The sequence below is a fragment of the Macadamia integrifolia genome, unplaced genomic scaffold, assembly GCF_013358625.1.
Source record: "Macadamia integrifolia cultivar HAES 741 unplaced genomic scaffold, SCU_Mint_v3 scaffold2013, whole genome shotgun sequence".
Lineage (NCBI taxonomy): Eukaryota > Viridiplantae > Streptophyta > Magnoliopsida > Proteales > Proteaceae > Macadamia > Macadamia integrifolia.
The window spans coordinates 12,987-34,819 of NW_024868462.1; the positions used below are offsets into that span (position 1 = coordinate 12,987).

The 21,833-nt window shown below is 33.8% G+C and overlaps 2 protein-coding genes across 3 annotated transcripts in view; both read left to right on the forward strand.

Moving 5' to 3' along the window:
• Nucleotides 1-13,603, forward strand: part of LOC122065432 (aminopeptidase P1-like) — a gene marked incomplete at its 5' end in the record, with an annotated part of 26,330 nt that extends 12,727 nt beyond the window's left edge. Inside the window, one exon of the mRNA XM_042629249.1 lies at nucleotides 13,265-13,603. Within this exon, the coding sequence (XP_042485183.1) occupies nucleotides 13,265-13,603 (339 nt within the window). The remainder of the gene's footprint in view (nucleotides 1-13,264) is intronic.
• A 5,800-nt stretch (nucleotides 13,604-19,403) lies between these two features.
• LOC122065430 (F-box protein SKIP24) overlaps nucleotides 19,404-21,833 on the forward strand; it is a 9,021-nt gene continuing 6,591 nt past the window's right edge. The window contains exons 1-4 of one of the 2 annotated variants that reach the window (XM_042629248.1): nucleotides 19,404-19,772; nucleotides 19,878-20,051; nucleotides 21,063-21,225; nucleotides 21,321-21,453. In XM_042629248.1, coding sequence (XP_042485182.1) covers nucleotides 19,537-19,772; nucleotides 19,878-20,051; nucleotides 21,063-21,225; nucleotides 21,321-21,453 — 706 coding nt within the window. In that variant the 5' untranslated portion in view covers nucleotides 19,404-19,536. Of the gene's footprint in view, nucleotides 19,773-19,877; nucleotides 20,052-21,062; nucleotides 21,226-21,311; nucleotides 21,454-21,833 lie in introns of both variants that reach the window. The other variant, XM_042629247.1, reaches the window with a different exon arrangement.

Genomic DNA, 21,833 nt, shown 5'->3' on the forward strand with positions numbered 1-21,833 from the left:
ATGGCTGGATCTACGGTTGCTTTGAATTCTAACCCAGATTCAATAAGGGAGGCAATCATCTTACCTCCATCCTCATTAATGGCTGAAATTGTCTGTCTTGGTGTAGAATCATTCTCGTTGCTCTTGGAGGACGATCTAAACTTATCTATGTTAATGGCACCATCAAACCCCCTGGTTCCACCAATCATAAGTTTGTAGAACGGCAAGAAAATGATAAGCTTGTTATGACATGGATTCTTAACTCCATGGACACTTCAATCTATGAAATGTTTGCATACTTAGATAGTGCAAAGGTCCTTCGGGATCTATAAAGACCATATACGTCCATAATGCACAAGCATCTGACAAATTGTTTATTGTACACCTTCAGAATCTAAAAAATAAGTGGGATAAGACACGACAGTATCACCTCTCTACTCAAAAGGTCAAGGATTATATTCAGTGTGAAAAATAGGATCATATTTTTCAACTGTTGTGTGACACTCAAAAATACGATAAGTACTAGACCTGTCTAAAAGATTGATGAGGTGTCCCCACCAAAAATACTGGAAGTATCAGGGGGTTTGGAAGATTAGTGAGGGTGTACAAACTTTAGTCCCAAATCGCCTAGGGAGAGATTGTTGGGCTAATTAATAACCTCTAGCCTCCTTAACATGGAACAACACGTTTTAAAGCCTTGAGGCCCATGGGCCAAAGAGGAGAATATTATGCAATGCTAATGGGGCCGAGGAATTATATGCTGGCCAATATTCAACTAGAATTTGAAGATTATAGAAGGTAACTTGGTACCGCAAATCGGTTTACTACGAGGAAGGGTAAAAAAAAAATTCAATGTAACAAATATCACTGTGAACATTATGATAAGGATGGTGACTCTAACCGTTGGTTGGATTTTATATCCTTATCTGCGACCCAGTATAGATAAAGGGATTGATGCAAAGGTCTCAACTCAAAATTCCATCCCAGATTTTTAAGTTTCTCTAGGTAAGCTTGCTACGCAACTCCTACAGCTTGTAACTCTCTTACCTTTTCCACTTTACCTACACATAATTATTTTATTGTTGATTTGGGTGCCACTGATCATATGTGCAGTATTTCTTATGGTTCATCTAATTTTCATGTTATCTCTGATGTGTCTCATCCTCCTATTGCCATTGCAAATGAAACTTAAGTTCCTATTCAAGGATGTGGAACAATTGATTTATCACAATATTATTTTTTTCCATCACAAGATAGTGTTTCAAGAAAAACTCATAGGGAGGACAAATGGTGAAGGAAGTTCCAACAAGGGTTGTATGTTTTTTATTTCCCAAGTGAGGCTTTGATTAAAAGAAAAAAAAAAAAGATGCTAAACTCAACTATGGCATTGGCGCATGGGACATCCTTCAGATAATGTGCTGCATCGCTTGAATTCATATTTTTTTTTTCTCATGATTTTAGTCATTGTGACATTTATCGTTACCCAAAGCAACATAGATTGCCTCTTTTCTCTACTACACATGTGTTTAATGAACTATTTGATTCTCATGATGTTTTCATTTTTTTTTATTACATTTATTGATGATAAATCTCATTCTACTTGATTATATCTATTGACTTCCAAGAGTGAAGTTCTTAAGTTTTTCAAGAATTTTGCAATATAATTTTCACTCAATATAGTGCTCGTATCAAGGTCCTGTGAACTGATAATGGGACAAAGTATACCAACCACCCGTCTGAATAATTTCTTAAGAGCCTTGGAATTGTGCATCAAACTTCTTGTGTTGGCGCTCCCCAACAAAATGGAGTTGCCGAATGGAAAAATTTCTCTGTTGTTTCATGAAAATTTATCTAAGTCCTATTAGTTAGATGAAGTTCTTACTAGTTGTTATTTGATCAACCATCTTTTCAAAAATAAGGAACAAAATACAAATTTTAAATCTCATAATATAATCACTTTATTTGTGTCATATTTCTTCACCCAAATGTCCAATATTGAAGATCTGTAGTTTGTTGGATATCTTTTCAAAAAAAATCTATGATTTCTATTATATGCATTATTTGGCCAACTTGAATGACTTTCTTTCTATTTATAATGGGACCGGTATAAGAATTTTAAAAATTTGCACCCAACTAATATGACAACAATTAAGCAAAGTAGGATCACACTAAATACACTTGTCAGTTTAGGTCGCTAATGTATCAAGAATAAGCTGATACATTTCAACTTCTAGATGGGTTAATTGTCCTTCTTTATGTGTAATATGTTAAGAGTGTCCAATATACTTGTCCAAACACTTTCTAACAAAGTTTTCAGAAATCACTTTCCAAGGACCACCACAAATTTATTAGGAGCATCCAAACCAATACCAACAACATCAGTAATACATGAGACTATCAACAAATATGAGTAGACAAAAATGGGAGTTGCTATTCACAATCACAAGACTTGCTAATTTCAATCAGCATGTTACCACAATAACATTGGACCAAGTTTACCTTCGCCCATGGTGAAAGGATTCTCTACATTCATTGTCGTTGGATGAAACTCTTAAGGGCCTGGATGACTTTGTACAGTAGCAACGACATTTATTACCATATATTTCTTTCACCGTAAGTAAAAAAACCTCTGGTCAACACTATATGAGAATATTAACCAATCAGAGAAGCATTTATCCAACAGAATTTTTTTTTATCATATTACTTGATTTATACTAAATGTACAATGAGGGCACTGAATTAAGGATATATCATAACCTTTCCCTTACAAACTAATGCTACAGCTATCTTTAGCAATAACTTTTCAAGTTGAACTAAATTCACAAGATTTCGACTCATTAGAAATATCACAGAGAAACCATTCAAAAGGCATCAGTGTCAACCCAAATGAGGTAAGTTAGATCCCAAAAAAGTTAATAATAAAAAATAAAACTGAATAATTTTTAAGGTAAATCAACCCAAATGAGGCAAGCACCAATCTCTTCATATGATCTCAATTCCATTGCTACAAAGTGGTTATAATTGCAATTAACAAACTCTAAAGGAGAAGAAAAAAAGAAACATAAATCATAAGAAAAACAAAATAAAAACTAAAGGCTAGGTACATATAGATAAAATCTACGTCGAATAAGGCAAATGACTAGCCCACTGAAGCATCTTATAGACTAAATAATAAGTTACTTAAAAAACTTAATCTAAAAAATTAAGATCAGTAAACAAATAGATATTTTAAATTTCTCTCAATAGAAAAAGAATGCTGAATTTTAGTTCAGAATATGTAAAAAATAATCTCCTCATATGATCTCAGATCTATTGCTACAAAAAGATTTTAATTGCAAATAAAAAATTTTAAAAGAAAAAAAAAAAAAAAAAACATAAATCAGATGAAGAACAAAGAAAGCACCAAAGGCCAGGATTATATAAATAAAACATACACAGATAAGGTAAATTACTAGGCCACTAAAGTATCTAATAGAATAAATACCGAGTTATTAAAAAATTAATCTAAAAAAATAAGATCAACAAACAAATTAAATACTTAAAAAACCTCTACGTGGTAAGAGAAGATTGAATTTTAGTTCATATTAGATGAAAATTAATCTCTTCAATGATCTCAAATCCGTTGATACAAAAAAGTTATAATTGTAATTAATAAATTTCAAAGGAAAAAAAGTATAAATCAGATTAAAAACAAAACAAGCACCAAATACCAAAAACATATAGATAAAACCTAAGTAGAATAAGGCAAATGACTAATCCACTGAAGCATCTGATAGACCAAAGACTGAGTTACTTAAAAAATTAACCTAAAAATTAAGATCAATAAATAAATTAGATATTTAAAATCCCTCTCAGCATTAAGAAAATTTAGAATTTCAGTTCAATTATACGAGAATTAATCTCCTCATATGATCTCAAGTATATTACTATAAAACAGTTATAAATTCAATTAACAAATTTCAAAATAAAATAGAAGAAAAAAAAAGCAAAAATATGATGAAGAACAAAACAAGCACCATATTCGAGAAAAATATAGATAAGACTTAGGTCGAATAATGCAAATAACTAACCCACTGAAGAATCTGATAGACAAAATACTGAGTTATTTAAAGAATTTAATCTCAAAACTTAAGATTAGTAAAAATATTCGATAACTAAATCTCTATCAAAAGCAAGAGAATTTGTAATTTCAGTCCAGATTAGGCGAAAATTAATCTCCTCATATGATCTTAGGTCCATTGTTACAAAAGGGTTATAATATAATTAAAATTTTTTTTAAAAAAATCATAAATCAAATAAAAACAAAACAAGTACTAGAGGCTCGGAACATATAGATAAAAGCTACGTCGAATAAGACAAATGACTAGCCCACTAAAATATCTGATAAACCAAATACTAAATTACTCTAAAATTTTAATCTATAAAATTAAAATTAGTAAACAAATTAGATACTTAAAATCTCTCTCAACAATAACAGAGGTTGAAATTTCAATTCAAATTATATGAAACTAATATCCTTATGTGATCTCAGATCCATTGCTTTAAAATGTTTTTAATTTTAATTAAAAATTTTCAAAGGAAAAAAAATATAAAACAAATGAAAAATAAAACAAGCACTAAAGGACTGGTACATATAGATAAATCTTGCATTGAGTAAGGCAAATGACTAGCCTACTAAACATTTGTAGATCAAATACTGAGTTTATTCAAGAATTTAATCTCCTACTATATAGAGAATAATGCAAAATATAATTGATCATCTATATAATGCAAATCACATCTGCCTGTATTGAAAGTCATTTTGATATTTAAATCTCACACAATAATCAAGACATTAAAAGAAATAAGCAAAGAAAATAAAAAATTATATTCTACAAAATTTTGAAGCATTTCATTATATATGTCCTTATCAAATCACAAACTAACTCATAAGAAGTCCAGTTAAGTTTTTAGTGTGTTTTCAATATGCTATCCTATATTTAGATCTACCTCATCAAAATCAGAGCATTGTCCTTGCATCTATCTCTCCAAAGCAATAAATAACATCATAAATAATTGTTACATTTGGACACACCCACAAAGAGAGAGAGAGAGAGAGAGAGAGAGAGTCAAAACTCACAGACTTTAGATGTGACGTTAGCTGGGTCAAATTTAATGGTCCTGAAGGATTACTACCCAAATAGATTGAAAACACTTGTATTCCTTTATAAAAAGTCTTGGGATATCACTTTTGGGTTTGCTACCTCCCAATCTGTTCCACCTTCTCAAACCCTCTCAAGGAACTCCATAGGTATACTTAAGGAAAGTTTTTACAACATCGTGATATGGTTCAGCTCACCAAGAATCTCTTTCAAACCAAAAAGAAGATTAATGCACATTACTCTCAGATTGGGCATTGCCCATTGTTGTACTATCTAATACCTCAGTAAATCAAAATAAATTAGAGTCAAATACTTCAGTTTAGTTTTTTATGACCACCCCATCATATGAGTGTCAATCTAATCTCAAGTCCTTCAGTTCAGGTAGCATTTGAGTGTCTTCATCACGTTTTCCACCATTTGATGATTGTAAAACAAACGCAGTCTAGTGAGTTGTGATGAGAACTTATCAATTTGACGTAGCTCGTTATAATTCAAATGATGAAAATATCATAGAGAGGCAAATGGTCCTCTAATAAAGGGAGAGTAATCTCTTCACTCTTCTTGTTTTTCAAAGCACGTAACCTTAAGTTTCTTTAATTTGACCAATGCCTACAGCAATGGTTCTCTGAAATTTCATATGAGTCCTTTGACTCTCGTTAAGTCCAGTCCTCGATATTGGTCAATGTTTCAAGGATATCCTCCATGTAGCTTCTAATGTGAAATCAATGGGTATGGAGATCCTACAGTTGATCGATGCGCTTAACACTCTTAACGATGAAAGTAACTATTATCACCTACATATAAAAGATATCTTATTTTTCTGTTACAACACAAAAGATGTCTTAATTGATCAACTCCAATATCTGAATGGGGACAAACACAATCATGGTTTTGTACAAATCAAGATTTTTCAGCTTATAAAAATTGTAAACTCAAGGTAAGAGAGTTGTCAAGTTGGTTCGACTTAGATTATATGAAAATCAATCTCCTCATATGATCTCAAGTCAACTACTATAAAATGTTTTTAATTACAATTGATAAATATCAAAGTAAAAGAAAAAAAATATAAATCAGATGAAGAAAAAAACAAAAAATCTGAGGCCAGGAAATTATAGATAAAATCTACATTGAATAAGCCAAATGACTAGCCAACTGAAGCATTTGATAGATTAAATACTGAGTTATTTTTAAAAATTTAATCTAAAAAATTAGATACTTAAAATCACTACCAGCAGCAAAAGAAGTTAGAATTTTAGTTCAGATTATGTAAAAAATTAATCCACTCATATGATCTCAGGTCCATTACTACAAAAGGATTTTAATTGTAATCAACAAATTTCTAAGGTAAAGAAAAAAATAGAAAATACATAAAGAACAAAATAAGCAACAAATGCCTAGAACATATAGATAAAACATTCGTCGAATAAGTCAAATGACTAGCTCATTGAAGCATCTAATGGACCAAATGTTAAGTTACTTTAAGAATTTAATTTAAAAAATTATGATCAACAAACAAATTAGATACTTAAAATCCCTCTCAATAGCAAAAGAAGTTGAAATTTTAGTTCATATTATGCGAAAAATGTATCTCTTCTTATGATCTCAGGTCCACTGCTACAAAAGGTTTTTGATGATAATTAATTAATTCCAATTGAAAAAAAATATAAATCATATGAAAAATAAAACAAGCAACAGAGGTAATGAACATATATATATATATATATAATTTACGTTGAATAAGACAAATGATTAGCTCGCTGAAATATCTAATAGACCAAATACAGAGTTACTTCAAAAATTTAATCTTCTACTACATAAACGATGATGCAAGATGGAATTGATCATCTATACAGATCAAATCACATCTACATATATTGAAGGTCATATGATCAAGTAATTAGAAAAAACAAATAAAGAAAACAGAAAATTATATTCTGTAAGATTTTGATGTATTATATTATATATGTCATAATCAATTCACAGACCGACATAAAATCATTCTACATCAGCATATGCAATATACAATAATCTAACTCATAAGAAGTCCAATTAAGTTTTCAGAGCATTTTCAAAATGCTATTCTATATTCACATCTACCTTATCGAATTCAGAGAACTATCTTTGCATCTATCTCTCCGAAACAACAAATATCATTTTAAAGAGTTGTTAAAATTAGACACACTCACTAAAGAGAGAAAGAGAGAAAGAGAATCGAAACTTATCGACTCTAGATGTGATATTAACTAGATGAAATTTAATAGTCCTAAGAAATTTTCTGCCTAATAGATTGAAACCACTCATGTTCCTTTATAGGAAAGTCTTGGGATATCTCTTTGGGTTGCTGCTTTCCTTGTGTTGATGTTAGGTATATGTCTAATCTTTTCTCAATTTGCTCCACCTTCTCAAACCCTCTCAAGAACTATATGCGCATAGTTAAGAAAAGTTTTTGTAATGTCGTGATATGGCTTAACCCATTAGGAGTACATTTTAAGCCAAAAAATAGAGTAATATCCAATATCCTCAGATTAGGCATTAATATCTTTCTTGTGTAATCTAATATCTCAGACAATCAACATAAATATGAGTCAAATACTCCAATTTAGAAAAGCCACCTGCAAAGTATTTCATGATTATCCCATTATTTGGGTGTCAATCTAACATCAACTCTTTCAGTTTAAGTGGCATTTTTTAGTGTCTTAATCATGTCTTCCACTATATGATGATTACAAGATAATCGCAGTCTAATGAGTTACAGTAGGAACTTGTCAAGTTGAGGTAAACTCGTTATAACTTCAATGATGAAAATATTATAGATATACAAATGGTCCTTAAATGAAGGAAGTGTAATTTTATTACCTTAAGTTTCTTCAATTCTACCAGGGGCTGCAACAATGCCTTTCTGAAATTCCACTTGAGTCCTTCAATTCTTGTTAAGCTCAAATCCTTGATATTAGTCAGTGTTCCAAGGTCATCCTCCATCTAGCTTCCAATATGAAACCAACATGTTCGGAGATCGTACAGTTAGTCGATGCACCTAGCACTCCTAGCGATGAAATCAAAATGCATTGAACTAATTTCATCACTAACATATAAATGATACCTTATTTTTCTATTATGTCACAAAAGATGTCTTAACTTGACCAACTTTAATATCTGGATGGGGATAGACACAATTATGGTTTTAAATAGATTAAGAGTTTCTAACTTATAAAAATTGTAAGCCCAAGGTGGAAGAGTTGTTAAGCCGGCTCATCTTACATTATACGAAAAGTAATCTCCTTATATGATCTCAGATCTATTGCTAGAAAGATTTTTAAATCGTAATTAACAAATTCTAAAGAAAAAAGCATAAATTAGATGAAGAACAAAATAAGCAACAAAGACTAGGTATAAATATAAAACCTACATCAAATAAAGTAAATGACTAACCCACTGAAGCATCTAATAGATCAAACTTCAAAATTTTAATTTAAAAATTAAGACTAGCAAATAAAGATATTCAAAATCCCTCTCAATTGTAAGAGAAAGTAGAATTTCAGTTCAGATTATACAAAAATTAATCTCCTCAAATGATTTAGGTCCATTGCTATAAAAGGGTTTCAATTGTAATGAATAAATTTCAAAGAAAAAAATCATAAATCAAATGAAAAAAAAAACTCAAAGGTATAGATAAAACCTACGTCAAATAAGGTAAATCTAGCCCACGGAAACATTTGATAGGCCAAACACTAAGTTATTTTAATAATTTAATCTAAATAATTAAGATCAGCAAATAAATTAGATATTTGAAATCTCTCTCAACAATAAAAGAAGTTAGAATTTTAGTTCAGATTATGCAAAAATTAATTTCTTCATATAATCTTAAGTCCATTGCTACAAAATAATTTTACAATTAATAAATTTCAAAGGAAAAAAGAAAAAAAATCAGATGAAGAACAAAACAAGCAACAGAGGCCAAGAACATATAGATAAAAACTACATTGAATAAGTCAGATGACTAGTCAACTGAAAAATCTGATAGATCAAATACTAAGTTAATTCAAGAATTTAATTTATAAAATTAAAATGATCAAACAAATTAGATACATAAAATCCCTCTCAATAGCATAAGAAGTTAAAATTTCAGTTTAGATTATGCAAAAATTAATCTCCTCTTATGATCTCAGGTCCATTGATACAAAAGATTTATAATGGCAATTGACAAATTACAATGAAAAAAAAAAAACATATATCAAATGTAGAACAAAAGATGCAAAAGATACCAGAAATATATGATAAAATCTAAGTTGAATAAGGTAGATGACTAACCCACTAAAGCATCTGATAGACCAAACACTAAGTTACTTTAAGAATTTATTCTCTTACTATATAAAGGATGATGCAAAATGGACTTGATCATCTATATAGTGCAAATCACATTTACTTGTATTGAAGGTCATTTTGACATTCAAATCTTATACAAGAATCAATACATTAAAAGGAACAAACAAAGAAGACATAAAATTATATTCCATAAGATTTTGAAATATTTCATTATATATGCACTTATCGATTCACAAATTGACATAAAATCCCTCCACATCAACATATGCAACATACAATAATCTAATTCATAAGAAGTCCTGAGGAATTTCCTACCTAGTAAATTGAAACCACTCCTATTTCTTTGAAGGAAGGTATTGTGATATCTCTCTTAATGTTGCCATTTTTCTTGTCTAATGAAAGGTACATGTTTAATATCCTTCTAAGTCAAACCCTCTCAAGGAACTACATATGCAATTGCATAGTTAAGAATTTTTTTTTCAATGTCATGATATGGTTCAGCCTACTAAAAAATTATTTCAAGTAAAAAAGAAGATTAATGTCCAATACTCTCAGATTAGGCATTGCTCTTTTTTTACTATCCAATATCTCAGCCAATAAAACTAAATTAGAGTTAAATAATTCAGTTTAGGAAATCCACCTGAAGAGCATTTCATGACCATCCCATCATATGGTTGTCAATCTAATCTCAAGTCCTTCAGTTTAGGTAGCCTTTTAAGTGTCTTCATTATGATTTCAACTATATGATGATTGTAATATAATCGGAGTCTAGTGAGTTGCGATGGGAACTTAATGAGTTGAGGTTGACTCATTATAACTCCAATGATGGAAATATTATAGACATGCAAATGGTCCTTAAATGAAGGAGAGTAATTTTTTCACTCTTTTTGTTCTTCCAAGTATAACACCTTAAGTTTCTTCTACTAGGACCTGCAACAATGCCTTTAAAATTCTACATGAGCCCTTTGACTTCCGTGAAGCTTAATTCTTTGATATTGTTAGTATTTTAAAGCCATTATCCGTCAAACTCTCAGTGTGAAACCAATGGGTCTGTAGATCCTGTAATTGGCCGATGTGCCTAGCACTCTTAGTGATGAAATCAAAAAATATTGAGCTAATATTATCATCAACATATAAACGATATCTTACCTTTTTGTTATAGCACAAAAGATGTCTTAATTTGGCCAGCTTCAATATCTGGATGAGAATATCTGGATGAGAATAGACACAATCATGATTTTGTACGGAGTAAGAGTTTTCAACTTATAAAAATTACAAACCCAATGAGGGAGAGTTGTCAAGTCAGTTTGACTTAGATTATACGTAAGTAATCTCCTCATATGATTTCAGGCCTATCCTATAAAAGGTTTTTAATTGTAATTAACAAATTTCATAGGAAAAAAAAGAAAAAATATAAATCAGATGAAAAAACAAAATGAGCAACAGAGAACAGGAACATAAGATAAAACTTATGTCGAATAAGAAAAATGACTGATCCACTAAAGCATTTGATAAATTAAATACTGAGTTAATTTAAAATTTTACTCTAAAAAATTAAGATCGAAAAACAAAGATATTTATAATCTCTTTCAGTAGCAATCGAAATTGAAATTTTTGTTCAGATTATGCGAAAATTAATCTACTTATATGATCTCAGGTCCATTGTTACAAATGTGTATAATTTCAATAAATAAATTTCAAAGAAAAAAAATCATAAATCAGATGAAAGAAAGAAAAAAGCATAAGAGACTAGGAACATATAGATAAAATCTACGCCCAATAAGACAAATGACTAGCACACTGAAATATCTGATAGACCAAACATTAAGTTATTTTAAGAATTCAGTCTTAAAAATTAAGACCAACAAACAAATTAGATATTTAAAATCCTTTTCAATAGTAAAAGAAGTTGGAATTTCAGTTTAGATTATGCAAAAATTAATCTCTTTATATAATCTCAGGTCCATTGCTACAAAAGAGTTTTAATTGCAATTAACAAATTTAGAAGGAAAAGAAAAAAAATAATCAGATGAAGAAAAAAACAAGCAATAGAAGTCAGGAATATATAGATAAAACTTATGTCGAATAAGTTAAATGACTAGCCCACTGAAGCATCTTATAAATCAAGTAATGAGTTACTTCAATATTTAATCTACAAAATTAAAATTAGCAAACAAATTAGACATTTAAAATCCCTCTCAGTAGTAAGAGAAGTTAGAATTTCAGTTCTTATTATGTGAAAATTAATCTCTTCTTATAATCTTAGTTCTATTGCTATAAAAGATTTTTAATGCTAATTGACAAATTTCAAAGGAAAAAAAGAAAAAAAATAATATCAGATGAAAAAAAAATAAGCGACAGAGGCCAAGAACACATAGATAAAACCTATGTCGAATAAGGTAAATCATTGGCCCATTGATGCATCTGATAGACCAAATATTGAATTACTTCAAGAATTTAATCTCCTATTATATAGATAATGACGATGGTATTGATCATCTATACAATGCAAATCACATCTGTCTGGATTAAAGATTATTTTGACATTCAAATCTTCTACAAGAATCAAGACATTAAAAGGAATAAGTAAACAAGGTAAAAAATTATATTCTGTAAGATTTTGATGTATTTCATTATGTATGCACTTATCGATTCACATACCAACATAAAATCTCTCCACATCAGCATATGCAACGTACAAGAATTTACCTCATAAGAAGTCCAATTAGTTTTTCAGAGCATTTTTTAAATGTTATCCTATATTCACATCTACCTCATCGAAATCAGAGGACTGTCTTTGCATCAATCTCTTCAAAGCAATAAATAGCATCATATAGAGTTGTTAAAGTTAGACACACCCACTAAGAGAGAGAGAGAGAGAGAGAATCAAAACTCATCGACTCTAGATGTGATAGTGGCTAGGTGAAATTTAATGGTCCTGAGGGATTTTTTGCCCAGTAGATTAAAACCACTCCCATTCCTTTGTTGGAAGGTCTTGGGATATCTCTCTTCGGAATGCTACTTCCCTTGTGTTGATGGAAGCTACATGTTTAATCCCCTCCCAATCTGCTCCACCTTCTTAAACCCTCTTAAGGAACTTTATAAGCATAGTTAAGGATAGTTTTTGTAATGCTATCACATGGTTCGACCCACTAGAAATCTATTTCAGGCAAAAAAAGGAGAGAAATATCCAATACCCTCAAATTGGGAATTGCTCCTTCTTGTACTATCCAATACCTTAGCCAATCAAAATAAATTAGAGTCAAATACTCCAGTTTAGGAAACCCACCTGCAGAGCATTTCACGATCACCTGCCAATCTAACCTCGACACCTTCAGTTTAGGTAACCACTTTAGTGTCTTTATCACGTTTTTCTGAGAACGCTGTTCTTTGATAAAATCATCAATTTGTATTTCTTCATTGAAATATGATTTTATATCTTCACTTCCGCGTTTGGTAAACCTATTTTGAAACTATTCTTAAGACACGGTGTTTGGTAAAACCTGCTCCGCACATTATATTTCATTGTGTCAATATTTACACAAACAGGAAATAATTTTCCCTTTCCCATTCTGAAATTCCAATTTGGGGTTTTGGAATATGGTTGGTGATAAGGACAAGATTGGTTAACCCACTTGTTGTAACTAATATTACCCACTTGTTATAACTAATATAACCCACTTGCAATTATCTAACCACTTTGTAACAGAGCTGTAACAAACTATGACACTTGTGAAGTCAATGCTTATAAAATACCACTGAGACCTCTCAGATTAGTGAGGGGAGAATTCATTTTCTCAAATAATCTTTTATGGTATCAGAGCGATGTCGACTTCTTCATCTTCAACCTCTTCGTCTTTTGCTGCATAAGTTCCTTCAATTTTTCTGCAACTCTCAACCATCTAGTCTTTGTTCGTCTTGATCACTCCAATTTTCTGCTATGGAAGTCACAGGTGCTTCCGATTGTTCGCGGACATGGTCACATGACGTTTCTTGATGGATCAAGCAAATGTACACCAGCAATCATTGTTTCTATAACTTCGCCTTCTCATGAGTCTACTCAAATCATTGATAATCCAGATTTCATTGTTTGGCAATGGCAAGATCAGCTTCTCCTTGGATGGATTCTTTCATCTTTAACCGAATATGTTCTTGCTTAAGTCGTTGGTTGCTCAACGTCCTTGTCGGTGTGGACATCACTAGAGCACCTCTTTTCGTCTCAATGCAGATCTTGCATAATACAACTTCGTCTGTAATTACAAATAGAGAAGAAGAAGGCTCGCTCTGTTACAACATTTCTTCAAAAAATGAAAACTATAGCAGATAGTCTTGCTGTAGTTGCAGAGCTTGTATTAGATTCAGGTCTACTGCTACACATCTTGGCTGGACTTGGCCCTACATATGACTCATTTGTCATTGTCGTCTCCACGCGATCTGATCCGATATCACTTGATGAATTACATGGAATGCTTATAAATCATGAAATTCGTTTGGAACAACAAACCTTTGTGGAGTCTATCACTCCATCGGTTAATCTTTCTATTTTCACTAATAGCCAAAGAGGAGGGAGGAATTCGGCTCCAAATTACAATTGTGGTAGAGGTCATGGTTGTGGTCACAATTTCTCTTCTCAGTTCAACAATCAGAATCGTCCAAAGTGTCAAATTTGTGGTAAATCTGGCCACATGGCACTAGCCTGCTATCACAAATTTGATTATGCAAATCAAGCTGCTAGTCCACAACCATCTGCATTAATGGTATCCACTAGGAATGATGCCTGGTATCCTGATTCAGGGGCTACAAACCATGTCACTACAGATCTTAATAATCTTTCTCTGCATTCTGCCTATCACAGACAAGATCAATTACAAGTAGGCAATGGCCAAAGTTTGCAAATTCTTAATACTGGTTGTTCAAAGTTATTTTCCACTGGCCATCCTTTAGACTTGCATAATATACTTCATGTTCCTTCTATCTCAAAAAAATTTCTTAGTGTTTCTCAATTTACACATAATAACGATGTTATTTTTGAATTTCATTCCAATTTTTGTGTTGTTAAGGATCGATCCTCGGGGCAGGTCCTACTTAAGGGAAATATTGATAATGGTCTCTACCGGATTGACTCTTCATCTACCACCTCTACTTAGATTCTTACAGCTCTAATAAGTGAGTGTGCCTCAATTGATGTATGGCATCAAAGATTGGGACATCCTTCCCCACAAGTAATTTGAAGTATTCTCAACACCAGTAATCTACCATTGACTGGTTCTAGAAAAATTTCTTTCTGTTCATCATGTTCTTTAGGAAAATGTCATAAACTTCATTTTCGTAAATCTGTTACTGTTTCTTTACATCCTTTGCATCTTGTGCACTCTGATGTATGGGGGCCTTCCCCAACCATTTCAAGTAATGGAAAATAGTACTATGTTAGTTTCATTGATGATTTTAGCAGGTACACATGGCTTTTTCCTATGACTCATAAATCAGAAGTGTTTTCAATCTTTCACAAATTTTAGCTCCAAGTGGAAAAATTCTTTGAACGACATATTAAGGTTATGCAAATTGACTGGGGTGGGGAATATAGGAATGTTTCTTCCTTTTTGTTATCTACAGGGGTGCTACACCAAGTTTCTTGTCCACACTAAGAACAGAACGGTTTTGTTGAACGGAAACATCGACACATCATTAAGATTGGTCTCACTCTGATGTCTTGGGCCTCAGTTCTGCTAAAGTACTGGGATGATGCATTTATAGCTGTTGTTTTTCTCATTAACAGAATGCCTACTCGGTTGTTAAATAATCGATCTCTATGGGAAGTTCTATTCCATAGAGCACTGGATTACTCCCTTCTCAAGGTCTATGGTTGTTCTTGTTTTCCTTTTCTTAGGCTATACAATTCCAACAAGCTCCAACAGTGGTCAAAGCGATGTGTGTTCATTGGTTACAGTCCCCACCATAAGGGCTATTAATGCCTTGATATTTCTTCTAGTCGAATTTATATCTTTAGAGATGTAATCTTTGATGAAAGTTCTTTTCCATTTGCTGATATTATCAATTCCATTACACCTACCATTTTACCTTCAACATTTAATAGACCCACAAATTTCATACCCACTATTTTAGCTGACCTCATACTAGATCCACCTGTTCCATTTCAGAATTCTCATAATAGTCCTCCTTCTCAATCTACTTCTTTGGTTAAGCCCTCTTCAATGCCTCATGTGTCTTCTTTTCCTCCACCCCTGTATCCATTAGACTCTATCACTTCAATTCCATTATCCTCATCTCCTCAACCACAACATTCCTCCATCCCATGATTACCCGCACCCGTGATCATACAAGGCAGCCCAAACAATATCATAACCATATTACTTTCCTTTCATCTCGTATCCTTTGTCTCCCTCATCTCAAATAGAATATGAGCCAACGTGTTTCTCTCAGGCAAACAAATCTGAGCATGGGCGAAGTGCCATGTTAGATGAGTACAATGCCCTCATACAAAATGGTACATGGTCACTTGTTCCTACTTCTTGTGCTCAAAATGTCATTGGTTGTAAATAGATTTTCCAAATAAAAAGAAAATTTGACGGCACTATTGATCGCTACAAAGCCCATTTAGTGGCCAAGGGTTTTAATCAAACTGAAGGGCTGGACTATGGTGAAACATACAGTCTGGTAATAAAGCCAACCACCATCCGGGTTGTCCTTACCTTGGTTCTCTCTAAAGGGGTTGCCAGTGCGTCAACTCAATATCAACAACGCATTCTTGCATGGCTTCCTCCATGAAGAGGTTTTCATCGCCCAGCCAACTGGTTTTGTTAACCCTGCCCAACCAACTCATGTTTTTCGGCTCCATAAAGCCCTTTATGGCCTAAAACAGGCACATCGGGCATGGTTCAATCGCCTTAGCAGCAAACTCTTTGACCTGGGATTTCATAGTGCCAAATGAGACACTTCCTTGTTTATTTCCCACTCAAATGGGCATCTCATTGTAGTCCTTGTATATGTGGATTAATATCCTCATCACAGGCAGTGACAATGATATCATCTGTTCACTCATTCATGCTTTAAATATGGAGTTCAAACTCAAAGACCTTGGGCAGCTTCATTACTTCCTTGGCATTGAAGCATTGCCTACTTCAAATGGTCTTTTTCTTTCTCAGCATAAGTATGTTGAGGATCTTCTTCTCCGTACAAAGATGGATGGCGCAAAGGGTTGCTCTACTCCAACTGCCACTGGAGTCAATCTCTCCAAATTCAGTGGTGATCCTTTCAAGGATGTCATGTTGTATCGTAGCACGGTTGGTGCCCTTCAATATGCAACTATTACTCGACCAGAAATTGCATATTCAGTTAATAAAGTATGCCTATTTATGCATTCTCCTACTGTGACTCACTGGACACCAGTTAAACGAATACTTCGGTACCTTAAACATACCATTGAGCTTGGTCTTCATCTCCAAGGTTCCCCCAATCTCTCTTTGCAAGCCTTCTCGGATGCCGATTGGGCAGGGTGTCCAGATGATAGGCGCTCTACAAGTGGCTACTCTGTATTTCTTGGTCCAAACCTTGTATCCTGGAGTTCCAAATTGCAAAGCACAGTGGCTCGTTCAAGTACAGAGTCAGAATACCGTGGGTTAGCTTTTGCTACTGCTGGACTCTCTTGGCTCCAACATCTTTTGAAAGAATTATACCTATTTCTTCCAGCCCCTCCTATTCTTTGGTGTGACGACCTTGGCACTACCTACCTTATAGCAAATCCGAAGTTCCATGCTCGAACGAAGCATGTCGAACTTGATTTTCATTTTGTATAGGAGAAAGTCGCTGCCAAGGAGCTTGATGTTTGGTTCATCTCCTCTGTTGACCAAATAGCTGATGTACTTACCAAGCCGTTGTCATCTCCGCATTTCACTGTTTTGCATTCCAAGCTTACTGTGATTTCTCCACTGTTTCACTTGCAGGGCATGATAAGGTCAAAATTGGTTAGCTCACTTGTTGTAACTAATATTACCCACTTTCTGTAACTAATATAACCCACTTGCAATTATCTAACCACTTGTAACAGAGCTGTAACAAACTATGACACCTCTAAAGTCAATGCTTATAAAATACCACTGAGACCCCTCAGATTAGTGAGGGGAGAATTCATTTTCTCAAATAATCTTTTAGTCGGGTTAACAAACATAATATGCCAATAGAAGAAGGGAGAGAGGGACCCTTTGCAATTCATAAAACCCCAATAACCTATTATCTTGAGTAGTGGCTGCAAGTAGACACAATAGCTTGTAAGAGAAAACAACTATAGAAATGGCTAGCAAGTAATGGCAGACCCCGAAGCTTTCTCATCTCACATTCAAACCCTAATTGCCCAAGCATGAATTCTTAGAAAACTTAAACCCAAAAAAAAGGAAAGATAAAATAAAGATTCATGAATCAATGATAAACTCAAAGAAAGAAACTTGATTCATATATACGACATCCATACTTCCATAGATCCTTGGAAGTAACAAAGAAGAAAAACAAACGAACCACAAACATCATCGCATGAAATTAAGATTTTTTTAACAAATCCATTCAGAAGAAACTAGAGCTGATCATGGATTTTTTTTACGTGTCTGTTCATGTCAGAAGAAACCCTTATCTTGAAATAAATTAAATTTTGATAGAAGGAGAGGAGACTGGAGCTGATTGCGGATTTTTTTCGTCAATAATAGTAATTAAGTTCATCATCCTCCTCTGTGATTGGCATTTATCTTCTCGAAATAATGAATGGAGAGGAGAGAGAGGGAGACTTGAACCTTGACCTTCCCCCGAGGGATTGTTGACTTCGAAGGAAGAACCGGCAAAGGAAATGCAAGGGGGAGCCAATGACGGAGAAGAAGATAAGGAGCAAAGATCTGAGAAGAGCACTAAGCAGGGTTGAGCAGCGAGGCTCGGCGACGGAAGTTCAGCAACTTGCAGCGGTGATCGGTGAACATAGGCCCTTGGTCATAGGGGTGGCTTCTCTCTTTGTTGAACGAGATAGAAGGCTTTGGACTTGAGGTTTGATGAAAGTTATTAGGATTTTGGGGATTAGATTTGTATTTTATTTCCCTAAGGTGATCTTCAAATGAAGAAACACCATTACTTGATCCCCACCCTTGAGATGATATGTTGGATCGATTCATTTTTTGGGCATAAAAATGAGAGAAGAATTACGAACTATTTTTTTTTTTCCATTTTTGTTCTAAAATGAAATCTTAGAGCTGAAAAGATCATCTTGAGAGAATTACCAAACAGACTCTAAGTAATTTTATCATTAGTTAGATTAAGGTAATGGTAGTAGTATTCTCTGGCACCTGCTTATGCAGCCATTATGCTAGCGCTAAGCCAATGGGAACATAGATGCCTTTTTCCATTTCATAGGGGTCAGGTTAGTCATTTTGCCCCTTAGTGTGTTTGGGCACATGGGCCACACTCTCCACAATAACTTTTTTCTTGAAAATGAATTAAAAAATTAGAAAAAGAAGCCTAAAACATAGCATGGCCTCCGTGCCCAAGCACAAGAGGCAAAATGATTGCACCCAGTCCCATGAAAAACAAAAATCCTTCAGTTGTTGATGCTTTTGTGTTCTCTTCCATTGGCCCCCTTATTGATGTAGGGGCTATGCTGCCTTTTAGGGAACTCTCTCTGAAAAAATCTATGCTCGTAGGCAACATGTTCAGACTTTGGAGAACCCTTTCGCTATCTTTCACTCGAGCGGGATCATTCAAAGAACCTTTCCCTAGAAGGCAGTGTGGCCTCTACATCTAGACATAGGGGAAGGATGAAATGACCACCTCAACCCTCATGAAAACGAAAATTCTACATTTATTGATGCTTCTATGTGTGTTCATAGTGACACCTGCATTGATGCAAGTGGCACGATGCCTTTTAGGAAACCCTCTTTTTTTTTTTTTTCTCTCTCCTCATGAAAATGAATGAAAAAAATTTGTGTACCCAACATGTTCATGTTCAGATATCCCTTTCCCTATCTTTCCCTCGAGCGGGATCATTCTTTTTCTTCTCCATTTCCTTCTCCAATTCCTTTTGGAGCTTAAAGGAAAAAGGAAAATGTCGGTTTTGCCGGACGAAATCTGGAGAAGAATCTTGGAGTTGGGAATTGAGAACTCGAAATTAGACTACAAAGACCTCTGCTGCATTTCCATCTCTTGCAGACGTCTCAATAGATTATCCAGCGAAGATGCGTTTTGGTCAACTCTGCTTTCCCTTGATTTCCCCCAAAGAACAGATGGTGCTTCCCGATCCATGTCTCTCTATTCTCCTTCAAAAAACCTGTACATGATGAGGTAATTAAATTTCTCTCTCTCTCTCTCTCTCTCTCTCGCTGGTTCTCGTACATGTGGATTTATTGTATGAGGCTACTGATATGAGTCTGAAGCTACTTGACTCAGGTTTGAGAAGGACAAAGCAAGAAAGCTCGCGGCTCATCAGCGTGCTCTTCTAAGATTGGAGAGCCAAGTTGCTGTTCATGCGAAAAGTCTCAAGGACATTCGTCTGCGGTTGATGGAGGAGAGTGAGAGAATGAAAACAGTGGCACAAGAATTATCCAATTCAGAGAAGATCCGGTACGTACATATCCCCGCTAGGTCACCCAAAAACGTAAGAAAGATTGCAAATTTCTCTGTATTTATATTTTATACTAGTCTCTGTCATGAATAAACACGGCGAGTTGTGATTTCTTAAGTCGTATATCTCTATTGAAGTTTTAGCTTCTAGGTAATGTGGTAGTATTGATAATGGATATCAAAAGATGGTACTCTATTAAAAAATAAATGACAGTGGGTAGTAACCCCTGCTCCCTTTTATTTTTTATTTTTGGTGGCCGTTCACTTCTAGTTGCCAGAATATCTTTTCAATTACAAAATTTACTGTTAATTGAAAATTTCTTTCAGTCAGTTAGACTCCTTCTGGTTGAAGGTGGAGGGAAGGGAAATGAAAATAAAAACTAAAAGAAAATAGAAATTTTTTCTAATCAATGCCAATAACAGATGTGTAACTAACTAAAAAATTTTAATAAATTAGTGGTTAAATTTTACTTCAGTTTTCAGTCATAATACTTGGATTAAACAGTAATGCTTTCTTTCATCAATGGAAGTCTTTCCAAAAGTCCCTCTTCCCATGTCCTTCTGAGGAACTCCGAAGATGTGTCATGGAATAACCATTCTCAAGTACTTTAAACATCTTCTACTCAGATGACCATTGTGATACATAGACTCCATGCCTCCCTCCTTGAAGAACGGCTCACCGGCGAAAATCTTTTTGCTATATGGCATGCATTCAATATATTCTTTACTGTTGATGATCTTGAAATAGAATCTATTTGAGAATTTGTCCTTTACAAAATCATGATCGCAAACATTTTCATTTTCCTTTTCAATTTAATTTCACTTCCCTTCATTTCCCTTAAGTAATAATTAGATGGAGCCTTATGTTTTCTTGCTTTGTATTTCATACAATCTCTCAGTAGGTATTGCATCTATGAGACAGCTTGCACAGTAGTACTAACTGTGGATGCTTGGATAAAATTTGATGTTTATCCTCACTAATGGGATGCTGTATCTGCTTTTGATCTCCAGACAAGCTTCAGTGGCCTTGAATGTGTGGCAGCCAGAAATTATCCGGGGTAGGCAGAAACAGATAGTCGAACAATGTGGTGTTCCTATTAATTCTCGTATAGCTGCTCTAGAGATGGAACTTAGGCTTTGTAAGCAACAGATTTCTGCTCTCGATAAGGCCTACGTAAGTGTTAAGTTTGTGCCATTTTTTGTATTTTATGAATTCAGTAGATTTTGGTGAAGATCTTTATTGCTAATGCTTTCTGGCAGAAAGGTCAGCAGCGTAGACTTGATGTTTCAAAGGAAGAGTTGAGTTCTTTGAAGTATCATCCCTTACGAGATTATAAGTTGACAGGACCTGGGAGGGATGAATGTAACATGAAACGGAAGAAATTGAATGGATGCAGCAAATGTAAGGTTCTTAACCATTTTATTTGGGTTCTTTTGTTGGTTTCTCATCAGCCTTGTACCCAAAGATGTCTTTACCTATTCTATACTTCCCTCATTTGTTTACTTATCAGGAAATATCTGAATCATGCTTGTTTTTATTTTTCTGAACAAAAATCTAACTATTATTAACGATCATGGATTTATTTTTTCATCTATTTGTTTTGAAAATGATCCTAGAAGGAAGCTCTTTAGAATCTTTTTGATTAGATTCAATCCCTGGAGATGCTCATGCGATTAGATAGCATGTGTTTTTTGCATCCAGCTGAAAATCTCATTTGGATGGATGCAATGGGTAAACTACAGATTTAATCTGAAACCCCCACCACCACCCCACCCAAAAAA